The 19,573-nt window shown below is 39.7% G+C and overlaps 2 protein-coding genes across 6 annotated transcripts in view; both read right to left on the bottom strand.

Moving 5' to 3' along the window:
* Positions 1-312: 312 nt before the first annotated feature.
* angel2 (angel homolog 2) lies at positions 313-11,203 on the bottom strand. Of its 2 annotated transcripts, none has more exons than XM_083898380.1 (9): positions 11,088-11,203; positions 8,598-9,379; positions 7,544-7,764; positions 7,377-7,446; positions 6,110-6,534; positions 5,006-5,144; positions 4,852-4,921; positions 4,632-4,762; positions 313-747 (listed from the first exon to the last, which is right to left on the bottom strand). In XM_083898380.1, exons 2-9 carry the CDS (start codon positions 9,370-9,372, stop codon positions 575-577), a joined length of 2,004 nt encoding a protein of 667 aa, XP_083754506.1. In that variant the 5' UTR covers positions 9,373-9,379; positions 11,088-11,203; the 3' UTR covers positions 313-574. The 2 variants fall into 2 exon arrangements, with proteins under 2 accessions (XP_083754506.1, XP_083754505.1); XM_083898379.1 differs by lacking the exon at positions 11,088-11,203 and adding an exon at positions 10,181-10,314.
* A 1,221-nt stretch (positions 11,204-12,424) lies between these two features.
* The window catches only part of galnt14 (UDP-N-acetyl-alpha-D-galactosamine:polypeptide N-acetylgalactosaminyltransferase 14 (GalNAc-T14)), a 106,061-nt gene continuing 98,912 nt past the window's right edge, over positions 12,425-19,573 (bottom strand). The window contains exons 14-16 of one of the 4 annotated variants that reach the window (XM_083898389.1): positions 17,477-17,596; positions 15,685-15,821; positions 12,425-15,606 (exon numbers count right to left, since the gene is read on the bottom strand). In XM_083898389.1, coding sequence (XP_083754515.1) covers positions 15,477-15,606; positions 15,685-15,821; positions 17,477-17,596 — 387 coding nt within the window. In that variant the 3' untranslated portion in view covers positions 12,425-15,476. Of the gene's footprint in view, positions 15,822-17,476; positions 17,597-19,573 lie in introns of all 4 variants that reach the window. The other 3 variants (XM_083898390.1, XM_083898391.1, XM_083898392.1) reach the window with 3 other exon arrangements.

Here is a 19,573-nt window from a genome sequence, read left to right as displayed (position 1 = left end):
ATTTTTGACGACATAGTATACTATAAAAACAGCAACTCTATAAATATGTAATAAATCTGAAGATGAGGTCAAATTGCTGTTTTGCCGTCAACGAGAAGAAACACAAAACAGTCACACAACCAGTGACACTGAAAAACAACAGCAGCCAAACATACAAACAATTATTTTATTTACAAACTGTAAACTTTCCAGAAGTGTAAAATCACTCTTTTTTTTTTTACAAGGATAGAAAAATAGATCCATCACTGTTTATGTTCAAACACAAACATCTATGATTTAAAACATTTCATCAGCAGCCGTTAAAAGAAAACAAATAAATAATTCTGTGTTGTTTGTTGTTGATTTTAAACCGAGACATTTTTTTCACATTTCTGCAGCAAAAAATATTCAAAGATTTTCTGAATTGAAACGTCTGATTTGACGTCACTGAGCAGCTTCTCTGTGGTTTTTTTAAAAACGCCGACTGAAGTTTTCCTCAATGTCACAAAACGTCAGCGTGAAAAAACACGATTGTTCCCTGAAAAAGATGAAAGAACTGACTTCATTTTTCAGATTCTCGTCTTCTTCGTCTTCGTCAGAGACGCAGACGGAAGCGAGCGAGCAGCGGGAGGTGGTCGGACGAGTGGCGGCGGTTGGGCAAACCGCTGACTTCCTCCAGCTCCGACTGACCGACCAATGACAGCCGGCCGAGCAGCTGCAGGCCGACGTCGCCGCGGGACGAAGTGGGAGGAGCCAAGAAGTCTATTTCTTTGAAAGATGGCGAGGGAGGAGGAAACGAGAGAGAGAGAGAGAGAGGAGGAAAGAGTAACAAACGTAAAACACAACGATAGATGTAATAAAAATAAGTGTGTGTGTGAAGGATCCTTCAAATGACACAGATTAAAGAGGAGGAATTTCTCCAAATTCATACTTTAATCTAAGAATTCTCTTTAATCGAAGAACATCAACTTCAATATAAGAATTTTCTTTAATCTAAGAATTTAGACTTTTAATCTAAGAACTCCGACTTCAATCTACTCACAATTCCGACTTTATTCCAAGAACTCTCAGAATTCTCTTTAATCTAAAAACTCCAACTCCAATGTAAGAATTCTTTTTAATCTAAGAACTCCAACTTCAATCTCGGAATTCTCAGAATTCCAACTTCAATCTAAAAATTCTCCTTAATCTAAGAACTCTGACTTATCCAAATATTCTCAGAATTCACTTAATTCTTAGAATTCTTGCTTTAATCTAAGAATTCAGACTTTGATTTACAGAATTCTGCATTCCTTTATGAATTCTCAGAATTCAGAGTTCAATATAAGAACTATTTTTTAATCTAAGAACTCCGACTTTAATCTAAGAATTCTCAGAATTCTCTTTAATCTAAAAACTCCAACTTCAATCTAAGAATTCTTTTTCATCTCAGAATTCCGACTTTAATCGAAGAATTCTCATAATACTCTTTAATCTAAGAACTCCGACTTCAATCTAAAAATTCTCAGGATTCAGACTTCAATCTAAGAACTCCGATATAATCTAAGAATTCACTTTAATCTAAGAACTTCAACTTCAATCTAGGAATTCTCAGAATTCCGACTTCAATCTAAGAATTCTTCTTAATCTAAGAACTCCGACTAATCCAAATATTCTCAGAATTCACTTAATTCTTAGAATTCTTGCTTTAATCTAAGAATTCAGACTTTGATTTACAGAATTCTGCATTCCTTTATGAATTCTCAGAATTCAGAGTTCAATATAAGAACTATTTTTTAATCTAAGAACTCCGACTTCAATCTAAGAATTCTCAGAATTCTCTTTAATCTAAAAACTCCAACTTCAATCTAAGAATTCTTTTTAATCTCAGAATTCCGACTTTAATCGAGGAATTCTCATAATTCTCTTTAAATTTAGAACTCCAACTTCTATCTAAAAATTCTCAGGATTCAGGCTTCAATCTAAGAACTCTGATATAATCTAAGAATTCACTTTAATCTAAGAACTTCTACTTCAATCTAGGAATTCTCAGAATCGCAACTTCAATCTAGGAATTCTCAGAATTCCAACTTCAATCTAAGAATTCTCCTTAATCAAAGAACTCCGACTAATCCAAAAATTCTCAGAATTCACTTAATTCTTAGAATTCTTCCTTTAATCTAAGAATTCAGACTTTGATTTACAGAATTCTGCATTCCTTTATGAATTCTCCGAATTCGGAGTTCAATATAAGAACTATTTTTTAGTCTAAGAACTCCGACTTCAATCTACTCAGAATTCTGACTTTATTCCAAGAACTCTCAGATTTTCTTTAATCTAAAAACTCCAACTTCAATCTAAGAATTCTTTTTAATCTCAGAATTCCGACTTTAATCGAGGAATTCTCATAATTCTCTTTAAACTTAGAAATCCAATTTTAATCTAAAAATTCTCAAGATTCAGACTTCAATCTAAGAACTCTGGTATAATCTAAGAATTCACTTTAATCTAAGAACTTTAACTTCAATCTAGGAATTCTCAGAATTCCAACTTCAATCTAAGAATTCTCCTTAATCTAAGAACTCTGACTAATCCAAAAATTCTCAGAATTCACTTAATTCTTAGAATTCTTGCTTTAATCTAAGAATTCAGACTTTGATTTACAGAATTCTGCATTCCTTTATGAATTCTCAGAATTCAGAGTTCAATATAAGAACTATTTTTTAATCTAAGAACTCCGACTTTAATCTAAGAATTCTCAGAATTCTCTTTAATCTAAAAACTCCAACTTCAATCTAAGAATTCTTTTTAATCTCAGAATTCCGACTTTAATCGAAGAATTCTCATAATTCTCTTTAAACTTAGAAATCCAATTTTAATCTAAAAATTCTCAAGATTCAGACTTCAATCTAAGAACTCTGGTATAATCTAAGAATTCACTTTAATCTAAGAACTTTAACTTCAATCTAGGAATTCTCAGAATTCCAACTTCAATCTAAGAATTCTCCTTAATCTAAGAACTCTGACTAATCCAAAAATTCTCAGAATTCACTTAATTCTTAGAATTCTTGCTTTAATCTAAGAATTCAGACTTTGATTTACAGAATTCTGCATTCCTTTATGAATTCTCAGAATTCAGAGTTCAATATAAGAACTATTTTTTAATCTAAGAACTCCGACTTTAATCTAAGAATTCTCAGAATTCTCTTTAATCTAAAAACTCCAACTTCAATCTAAGAATTCTTTTTCATCTCAGAATTCCGACTTTAATCGAAGAATTCTCATAATTCTCTTTAATCTAAGAACTCCGACTTCAATCTAAAAATTCTCAGGATTCAGACTTCAATCTAAGAACTCCGATATAATCTAAGAATTCACTTTAATCTAAGAACTTCAACTTCAATCTAGGAATTCTCAGAATTCCGACTTCAATCTAAGAATTCTTCTTAATCTAAGAACTCCGACTAATCCAAATATTCTCAGAATTCACTTAATTCTTAGAATTCTTGCTTTAATCTAAGAATTCAGACTTTGATTTACAGAATTCTGCATTCCTTTATGAATTCTCAGAATTCAGAGTTCAATATAAGAACTATTTTTTAATCTAAGAACTCCGACTTCAATCTAAGAATTCTCAGAATTCTCTTTAATCTAAAAACTCCAACTTCAATCTAAGAATTCTTTTTAATCTCAGAATTCCGACTTTAATCGAAGAATTCTCATAATTCTCTTTAAACTTAGAACTCCAACTTTAATCTAAAAATTCTCAGAATTCCGACTTCAATCTAAGAATTCTTCTTAATCTAAGAACTCCGACTAATCCAAATATTCTCAGAATTCACTTAATTCTTAGAATTCTTGCTTTAATCTAAGAATTCAGACTTTGATTTACAGAATTCTGCATTCCTTTATGAATTCTCAGAATTCAGAGTTCAATATAAGAACTATTTTTTAATCTAAGAACTCCCACTTCAATCTAAGAATTCTCAGAATTCTCTTTAATCTAAAAACTCCAACTTCAATCTAAGAATTCTTTTTAATCTCAGAATTCCGACTTTAATCGAAGAATTCTCATAATTCTCTTTAAACTTAGAACTTCAACTTTAATCTAAAAATTCTCAGGATTCAGACTTCAATCTAAGAACTCCGATATAATCTAAGAATTCACTTTAATCTAAGAACTTCAACTTCAATCTAGGAATTTTCAGAATTCCAACTTCAATCTAGGAATTCTCAGAATTCCAACTTCAATCTAAGCATTCTCCTTAATCTAAGAACTCCGACCAATCCAAAAATTCTCAGAATTCACTTAATTCTTAGAATTCTTGCTTTAATCTAAGAATTCAGACTTTGAGTTACAAAATTCTGCATTCCTTTAAGAATTCTGAGTTCAATATAAGAACTATCTTTTAATCTAAGAACTCCGACTTCAATCTAAGAATTATCAGAATTCTGACTTTAATCCAAGAATTCTCAGAATTCTCTTTGATCTAAAAACTCCTACTCCAATCTAAGAATTCTTTTTAATCCAAGAACACCAACTTCAATCCAATAATTCTCATAATTCTCTTTAATCCAAGAATAAGAATTCTTTCATCTTAGAATTCCGACTTCAATTTACTGAATTCAAAGCGCTTGTGCGTGCGTGTGTGTGTGTGTGTGTGTGTGTGTACCTGGAGTAAACAGGATGTAATCCACTGTCATGGCCGTGCGTGAGTGACAGGTGGTGATCTCAGGTCTGCCGTCAGGGATCAGGTGATGTCGATACGACGACTGCAGCTTCAGACTGTGCTCGATCCTCTTCCTGCACACGCACACACGCACACACGCACACACAGAGTCAGTCACACACTCACAGACAGGGGGCAGTGTTGAGCGCGTCAAAGGTCTTACCTGTTAAAGGCAGCAGCAGATTTAGAGGCCACGTCTTCTACAGTCAGGTTGGAGATGGCGCCCTCTACAGCTGTGACACACACACAACTAAACTTAGAATAACAAGCTTCATTTAAATGAACCTAAACTTCCGTTAAGAACAACAGTCACAGACCGAGAGTCTCTGAAGAACCTGTGGACTCGGAACTTTCTCTCTCATCGTACTGACAACGATCGTTGATTCCTAAACTCTGAGACCAGAGAGGAGACGAGACCAGACGCTGACCTTTGGGGACCAACTCCTGACCTGAGACCTGTGACACACACACACACACACACACACACACACACACACACACACACACACACACACACACACACACACACACACAGAGATGTAGAGATGTTTAAAAGTGTGTGTGTGTGTGTGTGTTCTTATCTTTCTTGGATTAATGGATTGATTCTGAGATTAAAAATAATTCTTAGATTGAAGTTGGAGTTTTTAGATTAAAAGGTTATTCTTATATTGAACTCCGAATTCTGAGAATTCCCAAATGAATGCAGAATTCTGTAAATCAAAGTCTGAATTCTTAGATTAAATTAAGAATTCTTAGATTAAGTCCCGAACGTTGTCTCTTTAATCTCAGAACTCCGACTTTAATCCAAGAATACTCAGAATTCTTTTTAATCTAAAAACTCCAACTTCAATCTAAGAATTATTTTTAATCTCAGAATCAATCCATTAATCCAAGAAAGATAAGAACACACGATTTATAGAATACTGCATTCATTAATGAATTCTTAGAATTCCGACATTAACGACATTAACATCTCAGAATTTTCTTTAATCCAAGAACTCCGAATTTATTCCAAGAATACTCAGAATTATCTTCAATCCAAGAACTCCGACTTCAATCTAAGAATTCTCTTTAATGTAAGAACTCCGACTTTAATCCAATAATCCTCAGAATTCCGACATCAATCCAAGAATTTTCAGAATTATCTTCAATCCAAGAACTCTGACTTTAATCCAAGAACCTCAGAATTCCAACTTTAAACCAAGAATTTTCTGAATTTTCTTTAATCTAAGATCTCCGACTTTAATACAATAATTCGATTCATTCTCAAAGCGCTTGGCCCCGGGAAAAACACCTCTTTTGACATTATGCCCGGTCCTGAACGTTGTAACCCTAACCCCACAACGTGGTAAAGACGTGTGTGTGTGTGTGTGTGTGTGTGTGTGTGTGTGTGTGTGTGTGTGTGTGTGTGTGTGCCTCACCATGCCGATCGTCAGTCCTCTGTAGTCCAGGAATCCCGTGGTCAGGAAGCAGTAGAGTGGACTCCAGGGGGTGGAGTTAAAATCCCCGCAGAGCAGAACAGGACTGGTGGACCCGTCCGGGCGGCGCGACAGACGGCCGACCTCGGCCAACAGGATGGCGAGCTGCGCTAGCTTGACGTCGCCGCGGCGCGGGTTGTAGAGGAGGTGGGTGTTGGCGACGCAGATGGAGGCGGAGGGATCGGCGGCGGCGCCGCTGGGACGCAGCAGCAGCACCAGGCCCACGTTGTCGCGGTCCAGGAGGGCGTCGCCGCGGCGGAAGAACTCGACGGGGCGGGCGGAGACGAGGGAGAGGCGCGACGACTTGAAGACGACGGCACAGCCGTCGGGTTTACTTCCTGTCCGCTTCTTATACTCACACTGGTAACCTGGCAACCAGAGGCGGGGGTTTGGTTAATGAGCGTACACGTCAAAATAAAAGTCTGTCACGTCAAAATAAAAGCACATTCTACACTTTAATACTAATTTTTTAACTGAACATCTTTTCATTGAATATCTCAATATGGAGGCAGCAGTGGATCAACAACTCCTGTGAACTCCTGTGTTGCTGTGATGTTAAAATCACTGGTTTTCTCTATGGGCTTTGGTGTGGGAGAGTGAGTGGTTTACAAACTTCAGTTTTTAGCTACTTAGGGGAAATATATCAGATTAAATCGATGTCAGTTTAAGTCTACGACGTCTACAGAACATGTTTGCGTCTTTGTTTTACTGTTAGACAAACTTTTCCAACAGGAAAGTGAAGTTTATAAACCACTCACTCTCCCACACCAAAGCCCATAGAGAAAACCAGTGATTTTAACATCACAGCACACAGGAGTTCACAGGAGTTCACAGGAGTTGTTGATCCACTGCTGCCTCCATCACTGAGTTATAATGTCTTATTTTGTCAATTCGGCTTTTGAAAATCTTAATTCAGATCGACCTCAGTGACACAAAGTGACCACACGAGGCAGCAGTAAGACCAGCAGATCCTGTGTCCCTGTGAGCTAAAATCACTGGTTTTTTTCTATGGGGTTTGGTGTGGGAGAGTGAGTGGTTTACAAACTTCAGTTTCCTGTTGTTAAAGTCTGTCTAACAGTGAAATAAAGACGTGATCGTGTTCTTAAATATATCGTAGACTTAAGTTAAAGTATATTTTATAAAGTTTTGTCCTGTGTTAATGGCAGCCATGTTAAATCTAAACCTAAACAAAAGAAAACAAAGACTGTACCAAGTGTCTCCAGAGCAGGTTTGATCTGGTTTTCATAGTGTCCCTCCTGGACTTCTTGAAGACACAAGATCTAATGGAAAAAAAATGAGAATTTTGTTAAACTCTTCTGAGGTTCACGCTCGTCTCCCTGACCAAATGAAAGGCTTTTATTTTGAAAGAACACTCACGTCGGCGTCGTGCTGCTGGATCTCCGTCAGCAGGTTGGGCAGCCTGTGCTCCCAGGGCAGGACGGCCGGGTCACAGTGTCGGTACAGGTACGCGTTGTCCTGCAGCAGATCCTGGGACAGGATGTTGTACGACATCACCGAGAAGTCAAAGGCTGTGCCGCCCTCTGCTGGATGAGGGCGGGTACTGCAGGTGGGAGAGGCCTCCCAGCGTCTCTGAAGAGCTGAGGAGAGAGAGAGTGTGATTGTTGTCATGAAACAAACGCATTAAAGATCAATTTAATCTGTTGAATGTTTTCCCGTTTAATGCATTAGTTGATCGGTCTATGAAATAGTCAAACGTCTCAATTTGTTTGAAAATAATAATAGAATATAAAAATAAAAAAATATAAAAAATAAAAATTATCGATTACTAAATGAATCGTCAACCATTTTGATAAACGAAAATCGGTTTGAAGCTTTTTTCATGATTAAAACAATATTTCTGATCGTTTTAGATTTTTAAAATTTTCATTTTAACTCCTTTTTTATTCTTTGAAATCGATGAGATTCTTCTGCTATCTCTGAATTATTCTCTGAACTTTTAAAAAGTGAACAAATCATCAGTTTTCGTAGATTTTCAGCTTCACGTTGCATTCAAGGAACCTCGTAAATTCCGTCACTACTGCGAACGAACTAACATGCAGTCGGTCCACAGAACTAATGAAAATATACAATAAAGAATAAAAAAAAGGATTAAAAAAATAATACAGATTTATCTGCATGTAATAATGTTTTAGGTTGTATTTCTTGACGTGGCGATGATTTGAAGATGTTTTTCATGATTAAAACAAGATTTCTGATTGTTTTAGCTAATATTTTTCTTTGTTTCTTTGCTCCACATAACAAAGAAATCATTCAAAGTAAATCATTTTGGTTTGTGGACAAAAACAAAGACAGAACATCGTCATTTCCAGGTTTGTCGAACACCGATCAAGGTTTTTTTTTTAATTTTCTGACAATTTAATCAAGTAAATAATCGTTAGCTGCAGCTGTAATTTAGATATCACAGACTTACTCGTCGTGGAGGTTCCAGGTGGAGGCGGTTCTCTGTTGGCTCCGCCCTCCTGATGGTGAGCGACGCTGCGTCCCTGCTCCTCTCTGAACCAGGCGTTCGTCGGTTTAGGTTTGCGAGCGGGAACTTTATCCGTTTCCGGTTCAGATTTGGGGATTTGAGTCGCAGCGTGAGCGTCTTGTTGACGTCTGCTCCTCCACTGACCGTCCTGACCGCCGCCGTCCGTCCTCCGTCTGTCTTTACTCTCACTCTTAGTCCTTTCCACATCTTTCTCTCGGCCGTTTTCCCACCTGACGCCGTCGCTCCTCCCCCGGCCCCGCCCCCCGTCTCCAAAGTGATGGTTGTGTCGCGGGCCGACGTCCACGCCGGGATCCGGGCGCCGACGCTCCGTCCACGGGTTTCCGTCCTTGCCCTTTCCAACTCTCTTCTCGTCCTCGCTCTTCCTCCGTTTGTGCGGAGGCTCTCGGTCTCGGTCGTGCCGCTCCATGAGGAGGCCGGGCGACGTGTAGAGCGAACGCCAGCTCCCGCCGAAGTCAGCGCGGCCGATGTTACTCGAGTGTAACGCCCTGCCAGTGAAATACGGGTGAGGCGGCGGCGGCCGGGGCGGTTCAGCGCGGGGAAGACGTGGAGGCCCGGGAGGAAATCCTCGCTCTGACCGCCATGGATGTGGAGACGAGGCGAATGAGGCACTGCTGCTTCTGAAGCCGGTCCTGATGAGAGAGGGATGGACGCGGGGGAGGAAGGAGGAGCCGGAGGAGTTCAGCCAGTGACGAAACATGGAGGGGCTGAAGGAGGAGGAGGAGGAGACGTTTATCAAAGAGGGAAATGTCAAAAATGCCTCATATTCTAAGTAAAATAATTCAGGTGACTATACCTCACGTATATTTCCTGGCTGTGGTTTTCATACAAATCTAGTTTAACGTCACACAATAAGGGAGTTTTTTGTCGATTATGGTCTTTAACTGATGCTAATATAGAGCTGCAGAGGTCGTTCCGTCTCTTCTGTTGTGAAATTAACATAATATTATTCATACCCATGTCACAGCAGATGTAGTTTTACTCTTTTTTTCCATTGTGAAACATAAATAAGTATAAAATAATATTACTTAGCTACATTTTCTGTCGTACAGTGCAATCAAATACAGCGTTTTGGATTTAAAAACAATAATGTGCAATATTATGTATGTATGTAATATATGTGCATAATATTTGTAATAATTTGCTGTTTTTATTATGTTTAAGGCAAATAAATATGTAGATAATAAAAATAAAATAAACAAATAGGATTAATGTCTTTCTGCTTTGGTTTTGTGGTCAAATTTGACTCAGGCAGTGAATTAGTGACCTATAAAGACACTAAAACAAAGCCCTTTAAATCATTTTCAGTGTATACAATTTTTCTTTCTAAAAGATATCCGTCTCAACTGAGGATTTTAATAACAATTCTTAAATCAAACTTTGTAAAATCACAACATTAGCAAACGACTAATGGCGGCCGATTAGCTTCTTCTGCGTCTGTGCTCACATATGCCACTAAATATCCACTTTATTTCAATATTCTCACCACTTAGCTCAAATGTACTCACTTCCCTCTGACGTTGGGGGGAACATCGTTTATGTTGCGGTTCGGTAACATCGCGAAAACCCGTGAAAAGCGAACATTGTGTGCGTTTTATTATGTTCGGTTTGTTTTTCCCCACAAACACAAACAACGGGATTCCGCGTCCTTTGTATATGACGTCATCACTCGGCGACACGGAGAGAGAGCGCTGTGCTGCCTTCACGTACCTCGGTTAATCCTCGCTTCCCGGCGACGAAAACGTGAACAGAATCATTCACAGTGTAACTGTACGGTGAAAATATATTACAACATATATTGAGCATATTGTTCATATTAAGTACGTAATAATTTTTCGGCTTTACGTGTTTTTATTTGACTAAAAAACAAATTTCTTTGATAGTGAGCGTTTCAAATTAACGTTGATAGGAAGAACTACGTCGATGACGCAATCTAAACGTCGCCGTGAACATGCTGTTATGCTAGCTAACAGGTAAGCTAGCATAACTATTTAGTTTATACTGAAAAAAAAGCGTAATTTGCGGAAGTTAATCCACAATTTTGCCAATTCCGACATTTCCACGATGACAGGAGAGGGCTCACTTTCTGCTGCCATTTTACGTGGGATTTGTAGTTTGTTCGACGACAATTAAGCATCGACGCGAATCACACAACACACTACAGCCAGGTTTGGTGCGGCGGAAATAACGTCCCGGGTGGAAACATCGAGTACGACTGTTGTTTTTTTTTTGGTTCCCACTCGAGTGTTTTCCGATTTGTCACGATGTCTCTCGTCTTCGCCGGTTCGGCTTCGTTGCAGTAAAATGGCGAAATCGGATCCAAATGAGACAAAATATGATTTTTTGGTTTTTAATGTTCTGTTTCCAGAGAAGATGGAGGAAAATGGCGAAAGGGAAAAAGGTCATTGTACTTACGTAAACGCGAGTCTCCACCCCTCGTTGTTGGAAAATAATAAACGGTGTCCGGTGTTTAAAAAAAATAAGATTTATTGAAATGTCAACTTTTTACCGGACGACATTTTGTGTAAATGAGAAAAAGAACGTTAAATACGTCGCGTTGTTCAAGAGAGAGAGAGAGAGAGAGAATGATGTAAGAAGACGATGTTCTGTACACCTCTCTCTCTCTCTGTGTGTGTGTGTGTGTGTGTGTGTGTGTGCGTTCTTGTACTCGGGGACCAGTGAGGCTTTTTTTTAACCAACACAGTGAGGACATTTTTACAAAGTGAGGACATTTTGTCCGGTCCTGACTTTGTTTTCATTCAAATCACTTCCTCATGTTGTAAACATGTTATACTCAATTTGGTATAAAAACAAAACATGTTTTCCAGCCCAGGTGTTTCCACACAAGTTTTGCTCTGGGGCTCCACCTGCAGACATGTTTATGGTACTGCACCCAGTAGTTCTTTATAGATGTCATTTATTATGAAGTAGATATTTGTAATTATGTTGATTTATAAAGTGGAAATGCTGGTCCTAGTATGCAGCAAGTACAAGAATGTGTGTGTGTGTGTGTGTGTGTGTTCTTGTACTTGCTGCAAGACTGAGGACCAGTGAGGGGTTTTTAACCAACAAAGTGAGGACATTTTTACAAAGTGAGGACATTTTGTCCGGTCCTCACTTTGTTTTCATTCAAATCACTTCCTCGGTGTTGTAAACATGCTATACTCTGTTTTTAACTTTTAACGCTGTTTTTTTTGCTCTGGGGCTCCACCTGCAGACATTTCATAGTACTGCACCCAGTAGTTCTTTATAGATGTCATTCATGAAGTAGATATTTGCAATTGTGTCGATTTATAAAGTGGAAATGCTGGTCCTCAGTATGCAGCAGGTACAATAATGTGTGTGTCTGTGTGTCTGTGTGTGTGTGTGTGTGTGTGTGCGTGTGTGTGTGTACACTCAACAAAAACACACATTCCTGATGTTTAATGGTGCACTTTAGGACGCTCCTGTAAACACTAAATAACACACATTTAAAAGGAATTGTGTGCTAATCATCTACTGTTGTTATTGAAAAGTTAATTAATGGGAACATAAATCATGTTTTTTAACCTTAAACAATTCAATTAAATAAAAACAAATGCTTCTCTGTGGCGTTAAACTGAGTATTTTCAGTTTTAGGACAAAACAAATAACTTTTATTAACCATAACAACAAATCAAGAGACAGATTAATCCACAGTGTAATTAATCTCATAATTAATCTCAAACATCAGAGACGTTTAAATAACAACGAGAGATAAAAACCTTTATTATTCAGGAGGAAACAGATTATTCAAGATGTCAAATACACTGGAGACGGATTTGGAGAAAAGCTTGTTCCAAAAACATTTTATCATTAAACCGTGTTTAAAGCAGAGATCTCAAACTCAAACGACCTGAGGGACCAATGAGCATCGAGTACGGTCAAAAGGGGGCGGGTCCAGAGATGTGAGGTTAATCTTTATGACGATATATGACGGAAATTTCAAAGTAAAAGTGTTTGTTTTGATGTGAATTTCACAATAAAAAACACACACATTATTCACCAATTAGAACTCAATGTTGAATGTATGATTATTATGGGTTAGGGGGCCACATGTGGGCCCACAAACCACAGGTTTGAGAGCGCTGGTTTAAACTGTGTTTGTGTTCAAACTCTGCTGGAATTTTGAAATCAAATACGGGGAGAAGAACGCGTGATGTCAGAGGTCAGAGGTCAGAGGTCAGAGGTCAGACGCTCTCAAACAGCTGCAGGTTTGTCCTTTCAGCTCAGCGTCAGTCGGTCATGTGACCAACAGAGGTCTCATTTAAAGTGGACTCAAACCTCTAAACAGGAAATGCAAATGAGTGTTTACGTCATTTATTGATTCAGGTGCAAAATCTTCACAGTTTTACTGTTAAAAATATTTAAATCGGTGTTTATCTACTGCCCCCCTGTGGTCAAACACCGGCTACTGCAGTCAAAGTTTGTCATTGGCTTTGTTGTCCAATCGCAGCGAGGCTCGTTGTGCCAGACCCCTCCCCTTTTGGCACTACCAGACCACACCCCCAAGCACGTCCCCGCCCACTTCTTTTGCAGTTTCGTTAGCCTCAGGAGACTTTTTGGATTAAGTTGACAGATTGAGATTATAGAGACAATCGAGGTCACGCCCCCCTGCATAGCTCCTCCTCCTCCTCCTCTCCCTCCCTCAGGTCTCTGCTACGGTGGCCCAGAGGTGTCAGGACAAATGCAAAAGCCACAACACAAATACAAATTGTATTGTATTGTATTCGTGTTGTGGCTTTTGTATTTGTGATGTGGCTTTTGTATTTGTGATGTGGCTTTTGTATTTGTGTTGTGGCGTGGCTTTTGTATTTGTGTTGTGGCTTTTGTATTTGTGTTGTGGCTTTTGTATTTGTGTTGTGGCTTTTGTATTTGTGTTGTGGCTTTTGTATTCGTGTTGTGGCTTTTGTATTTGTGATGTGGCTTTTGTATTTGTGTTGTGGCTTTTGTATTTGTGATGTGGCTTTTGTATTTGTGATGTGGCTTTTGTATTTGTGTTGTGGCTTTTGTATTCGTGTTGTGGCTTTTGTATTTGTGTTGTGGCTTTTGTATTTGTGTTGTGGCTTTTGTATTTGTGATGTGGCTTTTGTATTTGTGTTGTGGCGTGGCTTTTGTATTTGTGTTGTGGCTTTTGTATTTGTGTTGTGGCTTTTGTATTTGTGTTGTGGCTTTTGTATTTGTGTTGTGGCTTTTGTATTCGTGTTGTGGCTTTTGTATTTGTGTTGTGGCTTTTGTATTTGTGATGTGGCTTTTGTATTTGTGATGTGGCTTTTGTATTTGTGTTGTGGCTTTTGTATTTGTGTTGTGGCGTGGCTTTTGTATTTGTGTTGTGGCTTTTGTATTTGTGTTGTGGCTTTTGTATTTGTGTTGTGGCTTTTGTATTTGTCCTGACACCTCTGGGCCACCGTACTCCGCCCACTACACCACAATGGGCGGAGTTAGGGCGTGTCCAATGCAATCTTTTATTCTTTGTCTTTTAAAAAGTTTTTTCCGTTTCAGGAAACATCGTCAATCCCTGAACGGGATTACGTGGGATTATGACATCATCGTTTTTTTTTTGTTTTTTTTTTACCAAAGTAGTGCATTTGTTTAAAAAAAAAAAAAAAAAAAACTTGAGTAGATTCTCTTTGAAGTTAGCGTTGAAAGTTTTCCGGGGGAAGAAGCTGCTGCAGAATAAAAGTCATCAAACCACAGCTGAACAATGACCGTGAGCTTCTTTGCATAGTCTGAGCAGATTAACCAGATTATTCTACATAATGAGAAACGACGACTCCTCCATTATCTGATCCGTTTCTGTTTTTTAATCTCTCTTTTTGGTTCAAAGCAGCCTGTAATAAATCATGAAAATATCTGACGACTGCAGGATTAATGCTCTCATTATTATTATTATCATTAAAGTGATCGTTTTCATCATCATTAAAGACTCACATACTGTTTATAATATACCTTTCTAACAGGAAACTGGTTTGTAAACCACTCACTCTCCCACACCAAAGTCCATAGAAAACCAGTGATTTTAGCTCACAGCGACACAGGAGCTGCTGGTCTACTGCTGCCTCGTGTGGTCACTTTGTGTCACTGAGTTAAGTCTAAATGAAGCCGAATTGACAAAATCAGACATTATAACTCAGTGATGGAGGCAGCAGTGGATCAACAACTCCTGTGAACTCCTGTGTTGCTGTGATGTTAAAATCACTGGTTTTCTCTATGGGCTTTGGTGCAGGGAGAGTGAGTGGTTTACAAACTTCAGTTTCCCGTTGGAAAAGTCCATCTAACGGTGAAATAAAGACGTGAACGTGTTCTTAGCATTTTGTAGACTTGTCTTGATGATATAAAAGACTTGTCTTGATGATAAAAAAAAAATCTTAATTTAGATTCATTTTAGTGACACAAAGTGACCACACGAGGCAGCAGTAGACCAGCAGCTCCTGTGTCCCCTGTGAGCTAAAAATCTCTGGTTTTCTCTATGGGCTTTGGTGTGGGAGAGTGAGTGGTTTACAAACTTGCACTAAGAGTGAGATAAAGACGTGAAACATGTTCTTAAGACATCGTAGACTTAAACGGACATAGATTTTTATTCGTTCAGTCTTTTGATTGTTGGTTAAAATCCGTGTCTTTGTTTTGAGAGTCAATTTTTAAATTCAGGACGTATTATTTGTGCTTCAGTTTCAAATAAAGTGGGGGCAAAAAATACAAATTGTGCTTGGTTTTAATTCTCAAACGGCGTCAAACAAACGACACCAGGACACATTCTCTCATTTACGCGTCGGAGCCAGTGTTTCTCTATTTTTTAAGGTGCACTTGTTTGGACCGAACCATCTCAACCCAGAGAACTCGTCCTCTGTCCAGACCTTCAGAGGAAGTCTCCTGGACGTGTCGGCGTGACAGGACGTGCTCACGCGTCCCAGCCGCTCTGTGTCGGGGGTGAAAAGGTCAAAAAAAGGGCCGAATGGCGTCCGGACGCGGGGGTCAGGAGAATGGCACCTCCCACCTCTGTGTGTACGCGGTCAGTTCACACGGACTGATCACCAGCATCCGCGACGAGTCCATGCCGTCCAGAGCCATCTCCGAGTCCAGGCAGAAGCGAGACACCAGGTGCTCCAGGTGAGTGCCCGACTTCTGCCACCGCTGCACAACGCACACACACACACACACACACACACACACACAAAGAAAAGACAATAAAACACTGAATCGAACTGCCGACCTGCGATGGACACCTACAGAGCCCCCAAAGTGACATGAGAGAAAAAAAAAAAAATTTAAATCTCGAGTTTCAAAGTGGAGATCTTGAGTTTTCCAAAATAATATGAAAAAAAAAAAAAAAAAAATCCAATTTTCTTTGGAAACTTGAGAGAAAATGTTTTTTTTCAAAATTTGAAAATTTCAAAAAATATATATTTTTTGAAATTTTCAAATTTAAAAAAAAATATATTTTCAAAATTTCAAAAATTTCAAAAAAATTCAAAGAAATGTTTTCAATTTTTTTGGAAACTCGAGATCTCGATTTCCGAAAAATTTCTCGAAAAATATATTTTTTTTTGAAAAAAAATTTACATCATAAACTCCAGATCTTGAGTTTCCCCCGAAAAAATGTTTTTGTAAAAATAACAAACTTTTTTTGGGGGAAACTCGAGATTTCAAGTAAAGAAAAAAAAAAAAAAAAATCGTCATTTTTTTTTTCCGTATGTCACTTCCGGGGCTCCGTAGACGCCCGTTTTTTCCGCTGCGTCAAATCTTCTGCTCGTCGCTCGCTGCTAGTTTATTGATTAATGAGGTCATTTACACATTTAACAACAGACTGAATGATGTGACTGCGCAGGGTGTGAGTGCCACTGATCGCCACTAGATGGCGGCATGGTCATGAGGAAACAGGGCACTGTGTGTGTGTGTGTGTGTGTGACTTTAAGTTCATTTTGTTGTGTTTTTGACCACAAAAATCAGATTTTAGCCACTTTAAAAAAATAGTTTATCAAATAAAATCAGCGTCAGCTCAACTCTACAGGATCATAACTGTGTGTCACTTGCATTTGTGTTGCTGTTCGACAGCCGTTTCCAACAGGAAACTGGAGTTTGTGTCACTTTGTAAAAACCCACTCACTCTCCCACACCAAAGTCCATAGAGAAAATCAGTGATTTTAGCGTCACAGCACACAGGAGTTGTTGATCCACTGCTGCCTCCATCACTAAGTTACAATGTCTTATTTTGTCATTTTGGCTTGTTTCGGCTTCACTTAGATGAACCGCAGTGACACAAAGTGACCACACGAGGCAGCAGTAGACCAGCAGTTCCTGTGTCCCTGTGAGCTAAAATCACAGATTTTCTCTATGGGCTTTGGTGTGGGAGAGTGAGTGGTTTAGAAAAAGTCTGAGATAAAGACGTGAAACACATTCTTAAGAAGTCACGGACCTGAGGTTATGTAGATTCTTTTTAATTAGGTGAGTCTTTTGTTAAGTGGCTAAAATCCGAGTTGAGAGTGTGTGTGTGTGTGCGTGTGTGTGTGTGTGCGTGTGTGTGTGTGTGTGTGTGTGTGTGTGTGTGTGTGTGTGATTCATCGCTGGGAAACAAAGTGTCAGATATGATCAGAGAGGCTTTTATCAAAGCTGTGAGTGTGAAGCGGCGTCAGAGAGCGAGGAGAGATGATAATCTGGACTCATCTTTGTGTGTGTGTGTGTGTGTGTGTGTGTGTGTGTGTGTGTGTGTGTGTGTGTGTGTGTGTGTGTGTGTGTGTGTGTGTGTGTGTGTGTGTGTTCATGTGTGTGTGTGTGTGTGTGTCACTGACCTGTTTGCCGTCGGCCATGTTACAGGGCAGCATCAGCACCTGTGATGCAGGGAAGGTCGTGGACAGAGAGAGACAATGATGCTGCTGACGGATCTGCTGAGCGTGTGTGTAGACCCACTGCTGCACACACACACACACACACACACACACACACACACACACACACACACACACACACACACACACACACACACGCACACACGCACACACACACACACACACAGTTACAAAGTGTAAGGAGGTCAAAGTTCAAACAAACAGTGACCTGATTTATTAATGATCATGAAGAACGTGTGAGGAAAGAAAATCACACACACACACACACACACGCACGCACGCACGCACACACACACACACACACACACACACACACACACACACACACACACACACACACACACACACACACACACACACACACACATAATATGTATCTAGGTCAGTGTTATTATGGTAGCATGAATGTGTGTGAGCAGGAATATTCATCATCTTTGTTTAGATCAAAATAAAAGTGACTTTCCTTGTGATATATATATATATGTGATATATATATATATATATATATATCACATATATATATATATATATATATGTGATATATATATATATATATATATGTGAGATATATATATATATCTCACATATGTGCACCACACATGTGCTAGACATGTATGCTAATATGCTAACTAGCGCTGGGCACGTTAGCGTTTTAACGCATGGCGCGTTCCCATGACGACCGAGCGGGAAAAAAAAGTCACGTTAGCGTGACTCCCGATTGTTAAAAACGTTAGCGTCTAAAGTAACGCTGACGTTTAAAAACAGAGGCACACATACGCAGAAACACAGGTACGTTGTGTTTTTTGTTGTTGTAGCAGATCGCTCCAGTTCCACTGCAGGCTAATGCTAACGGCGCTAAAGGAGCTAACTGGTAAACGGGGCCTGGACTCTGCGTAAACACGACGTCACTCGCGTCTTTTTTTTTTTTACGGTCAGTCGTCATGGAACGGGTCATGCGTTGGCGCTAACGTGCCCAGCGCTAATGCTAACTCTTGTCCAGACCTTTATAGCGTCAGTAAAGCTGTCAGTCGTACGCTTCAGAGCGCTCCAGTTCCACTGTAGGCTAATGCTAACGGCGCTAAAGGAGCTAACTGGTAAACGGTGCCTGGACTCTGCGTAAACACGACTTCACGCGCGTCTTTTTTTACGGTCAGTCGTCATGGAAGCACATCATGCGTTAACGCTGCCCAGCGCTAATGCTAACTCTTGTCCAGACCTTTATAGCGTCAGTAAAGCTGTCTGTCAGTCTGTCAGTCGTACGCTTCAGAGCGGGACGTGACTTAGATTTTTTTACGATCTGTTATTATGCGTCCGGGGGTATAAATCATGCTAATTGAGGAAATGAAGCGACGGCGTCAGGACGCGGAGGCGGCGTCGGTGTTAGCGTCGTCCTCATGTTTATGGCGAGCGTCTGAACCACTGTGGAGGTTTGACTTCACTGTGATTGATTTATTGAGCTGAGACTGAGACAGAGAGGCCGACACAGGAGGTTAATCGGTGCTGTAGCGTAAAAAAAGACGTCGGGGAAAACGAGGATTCCACGTGGCGTCACAGTTGGCTTAGATTTCGGTTAAAATGACAGAAACTCAAATGTCACGGATTTGACGGCCCCGAGTTCCGGCTTCAGCTTCAGCAGACGTTAATCCGTCGATGCGTAAAAACAACGACGTGGACACGGAGCCGCGTTAGCGTTAGCGCTTTGTTTTTTCCGCCTGAGCTGAGCTACGGCAGCAGAAACCGTTTACATTATGATCGGAGCCATATTCCTGTAGCTCGGCCGCCTCGTGGTTTCACGCCTGTCACTCCATGTGCGTGTGTGTGTGTGTGTGTGTGTGTGTTTCCGCTCTGTCACACACAATGAACGGTGCCATTAATGCGACACATTTGAATGCGGATGATTGACGTAACAATCACGCCGGTGGACTTTCTGCCGCTGTGGCTTCACAGATTGGACTCACGCTCTGGTCCTGGAATTGATTTCTCCAGGTTTTGAATTTGTGCTGTTTAAAAAAAACATGGCAGCTGAAATTAAGCTGAAAA

Source organism: Microchirus variegatus (genome assembly GCF_963457635.1).
Source record: "Microchirus variegatus genome assembly, chromosome: 12".
Classification (NCBI taxonomy): domain Eukaryota; kingdom Metazoa; phylum Chordata; class Actinopteri; order Pleuronectiformes; family Soleidae; genus Microchirus; species Microchirus variegatus.
The sequence above is the reverse complement of the archived record's forward strand: the minus strand, read 5'-3'. Positions and strand labels throughout refer to the sequence as shown.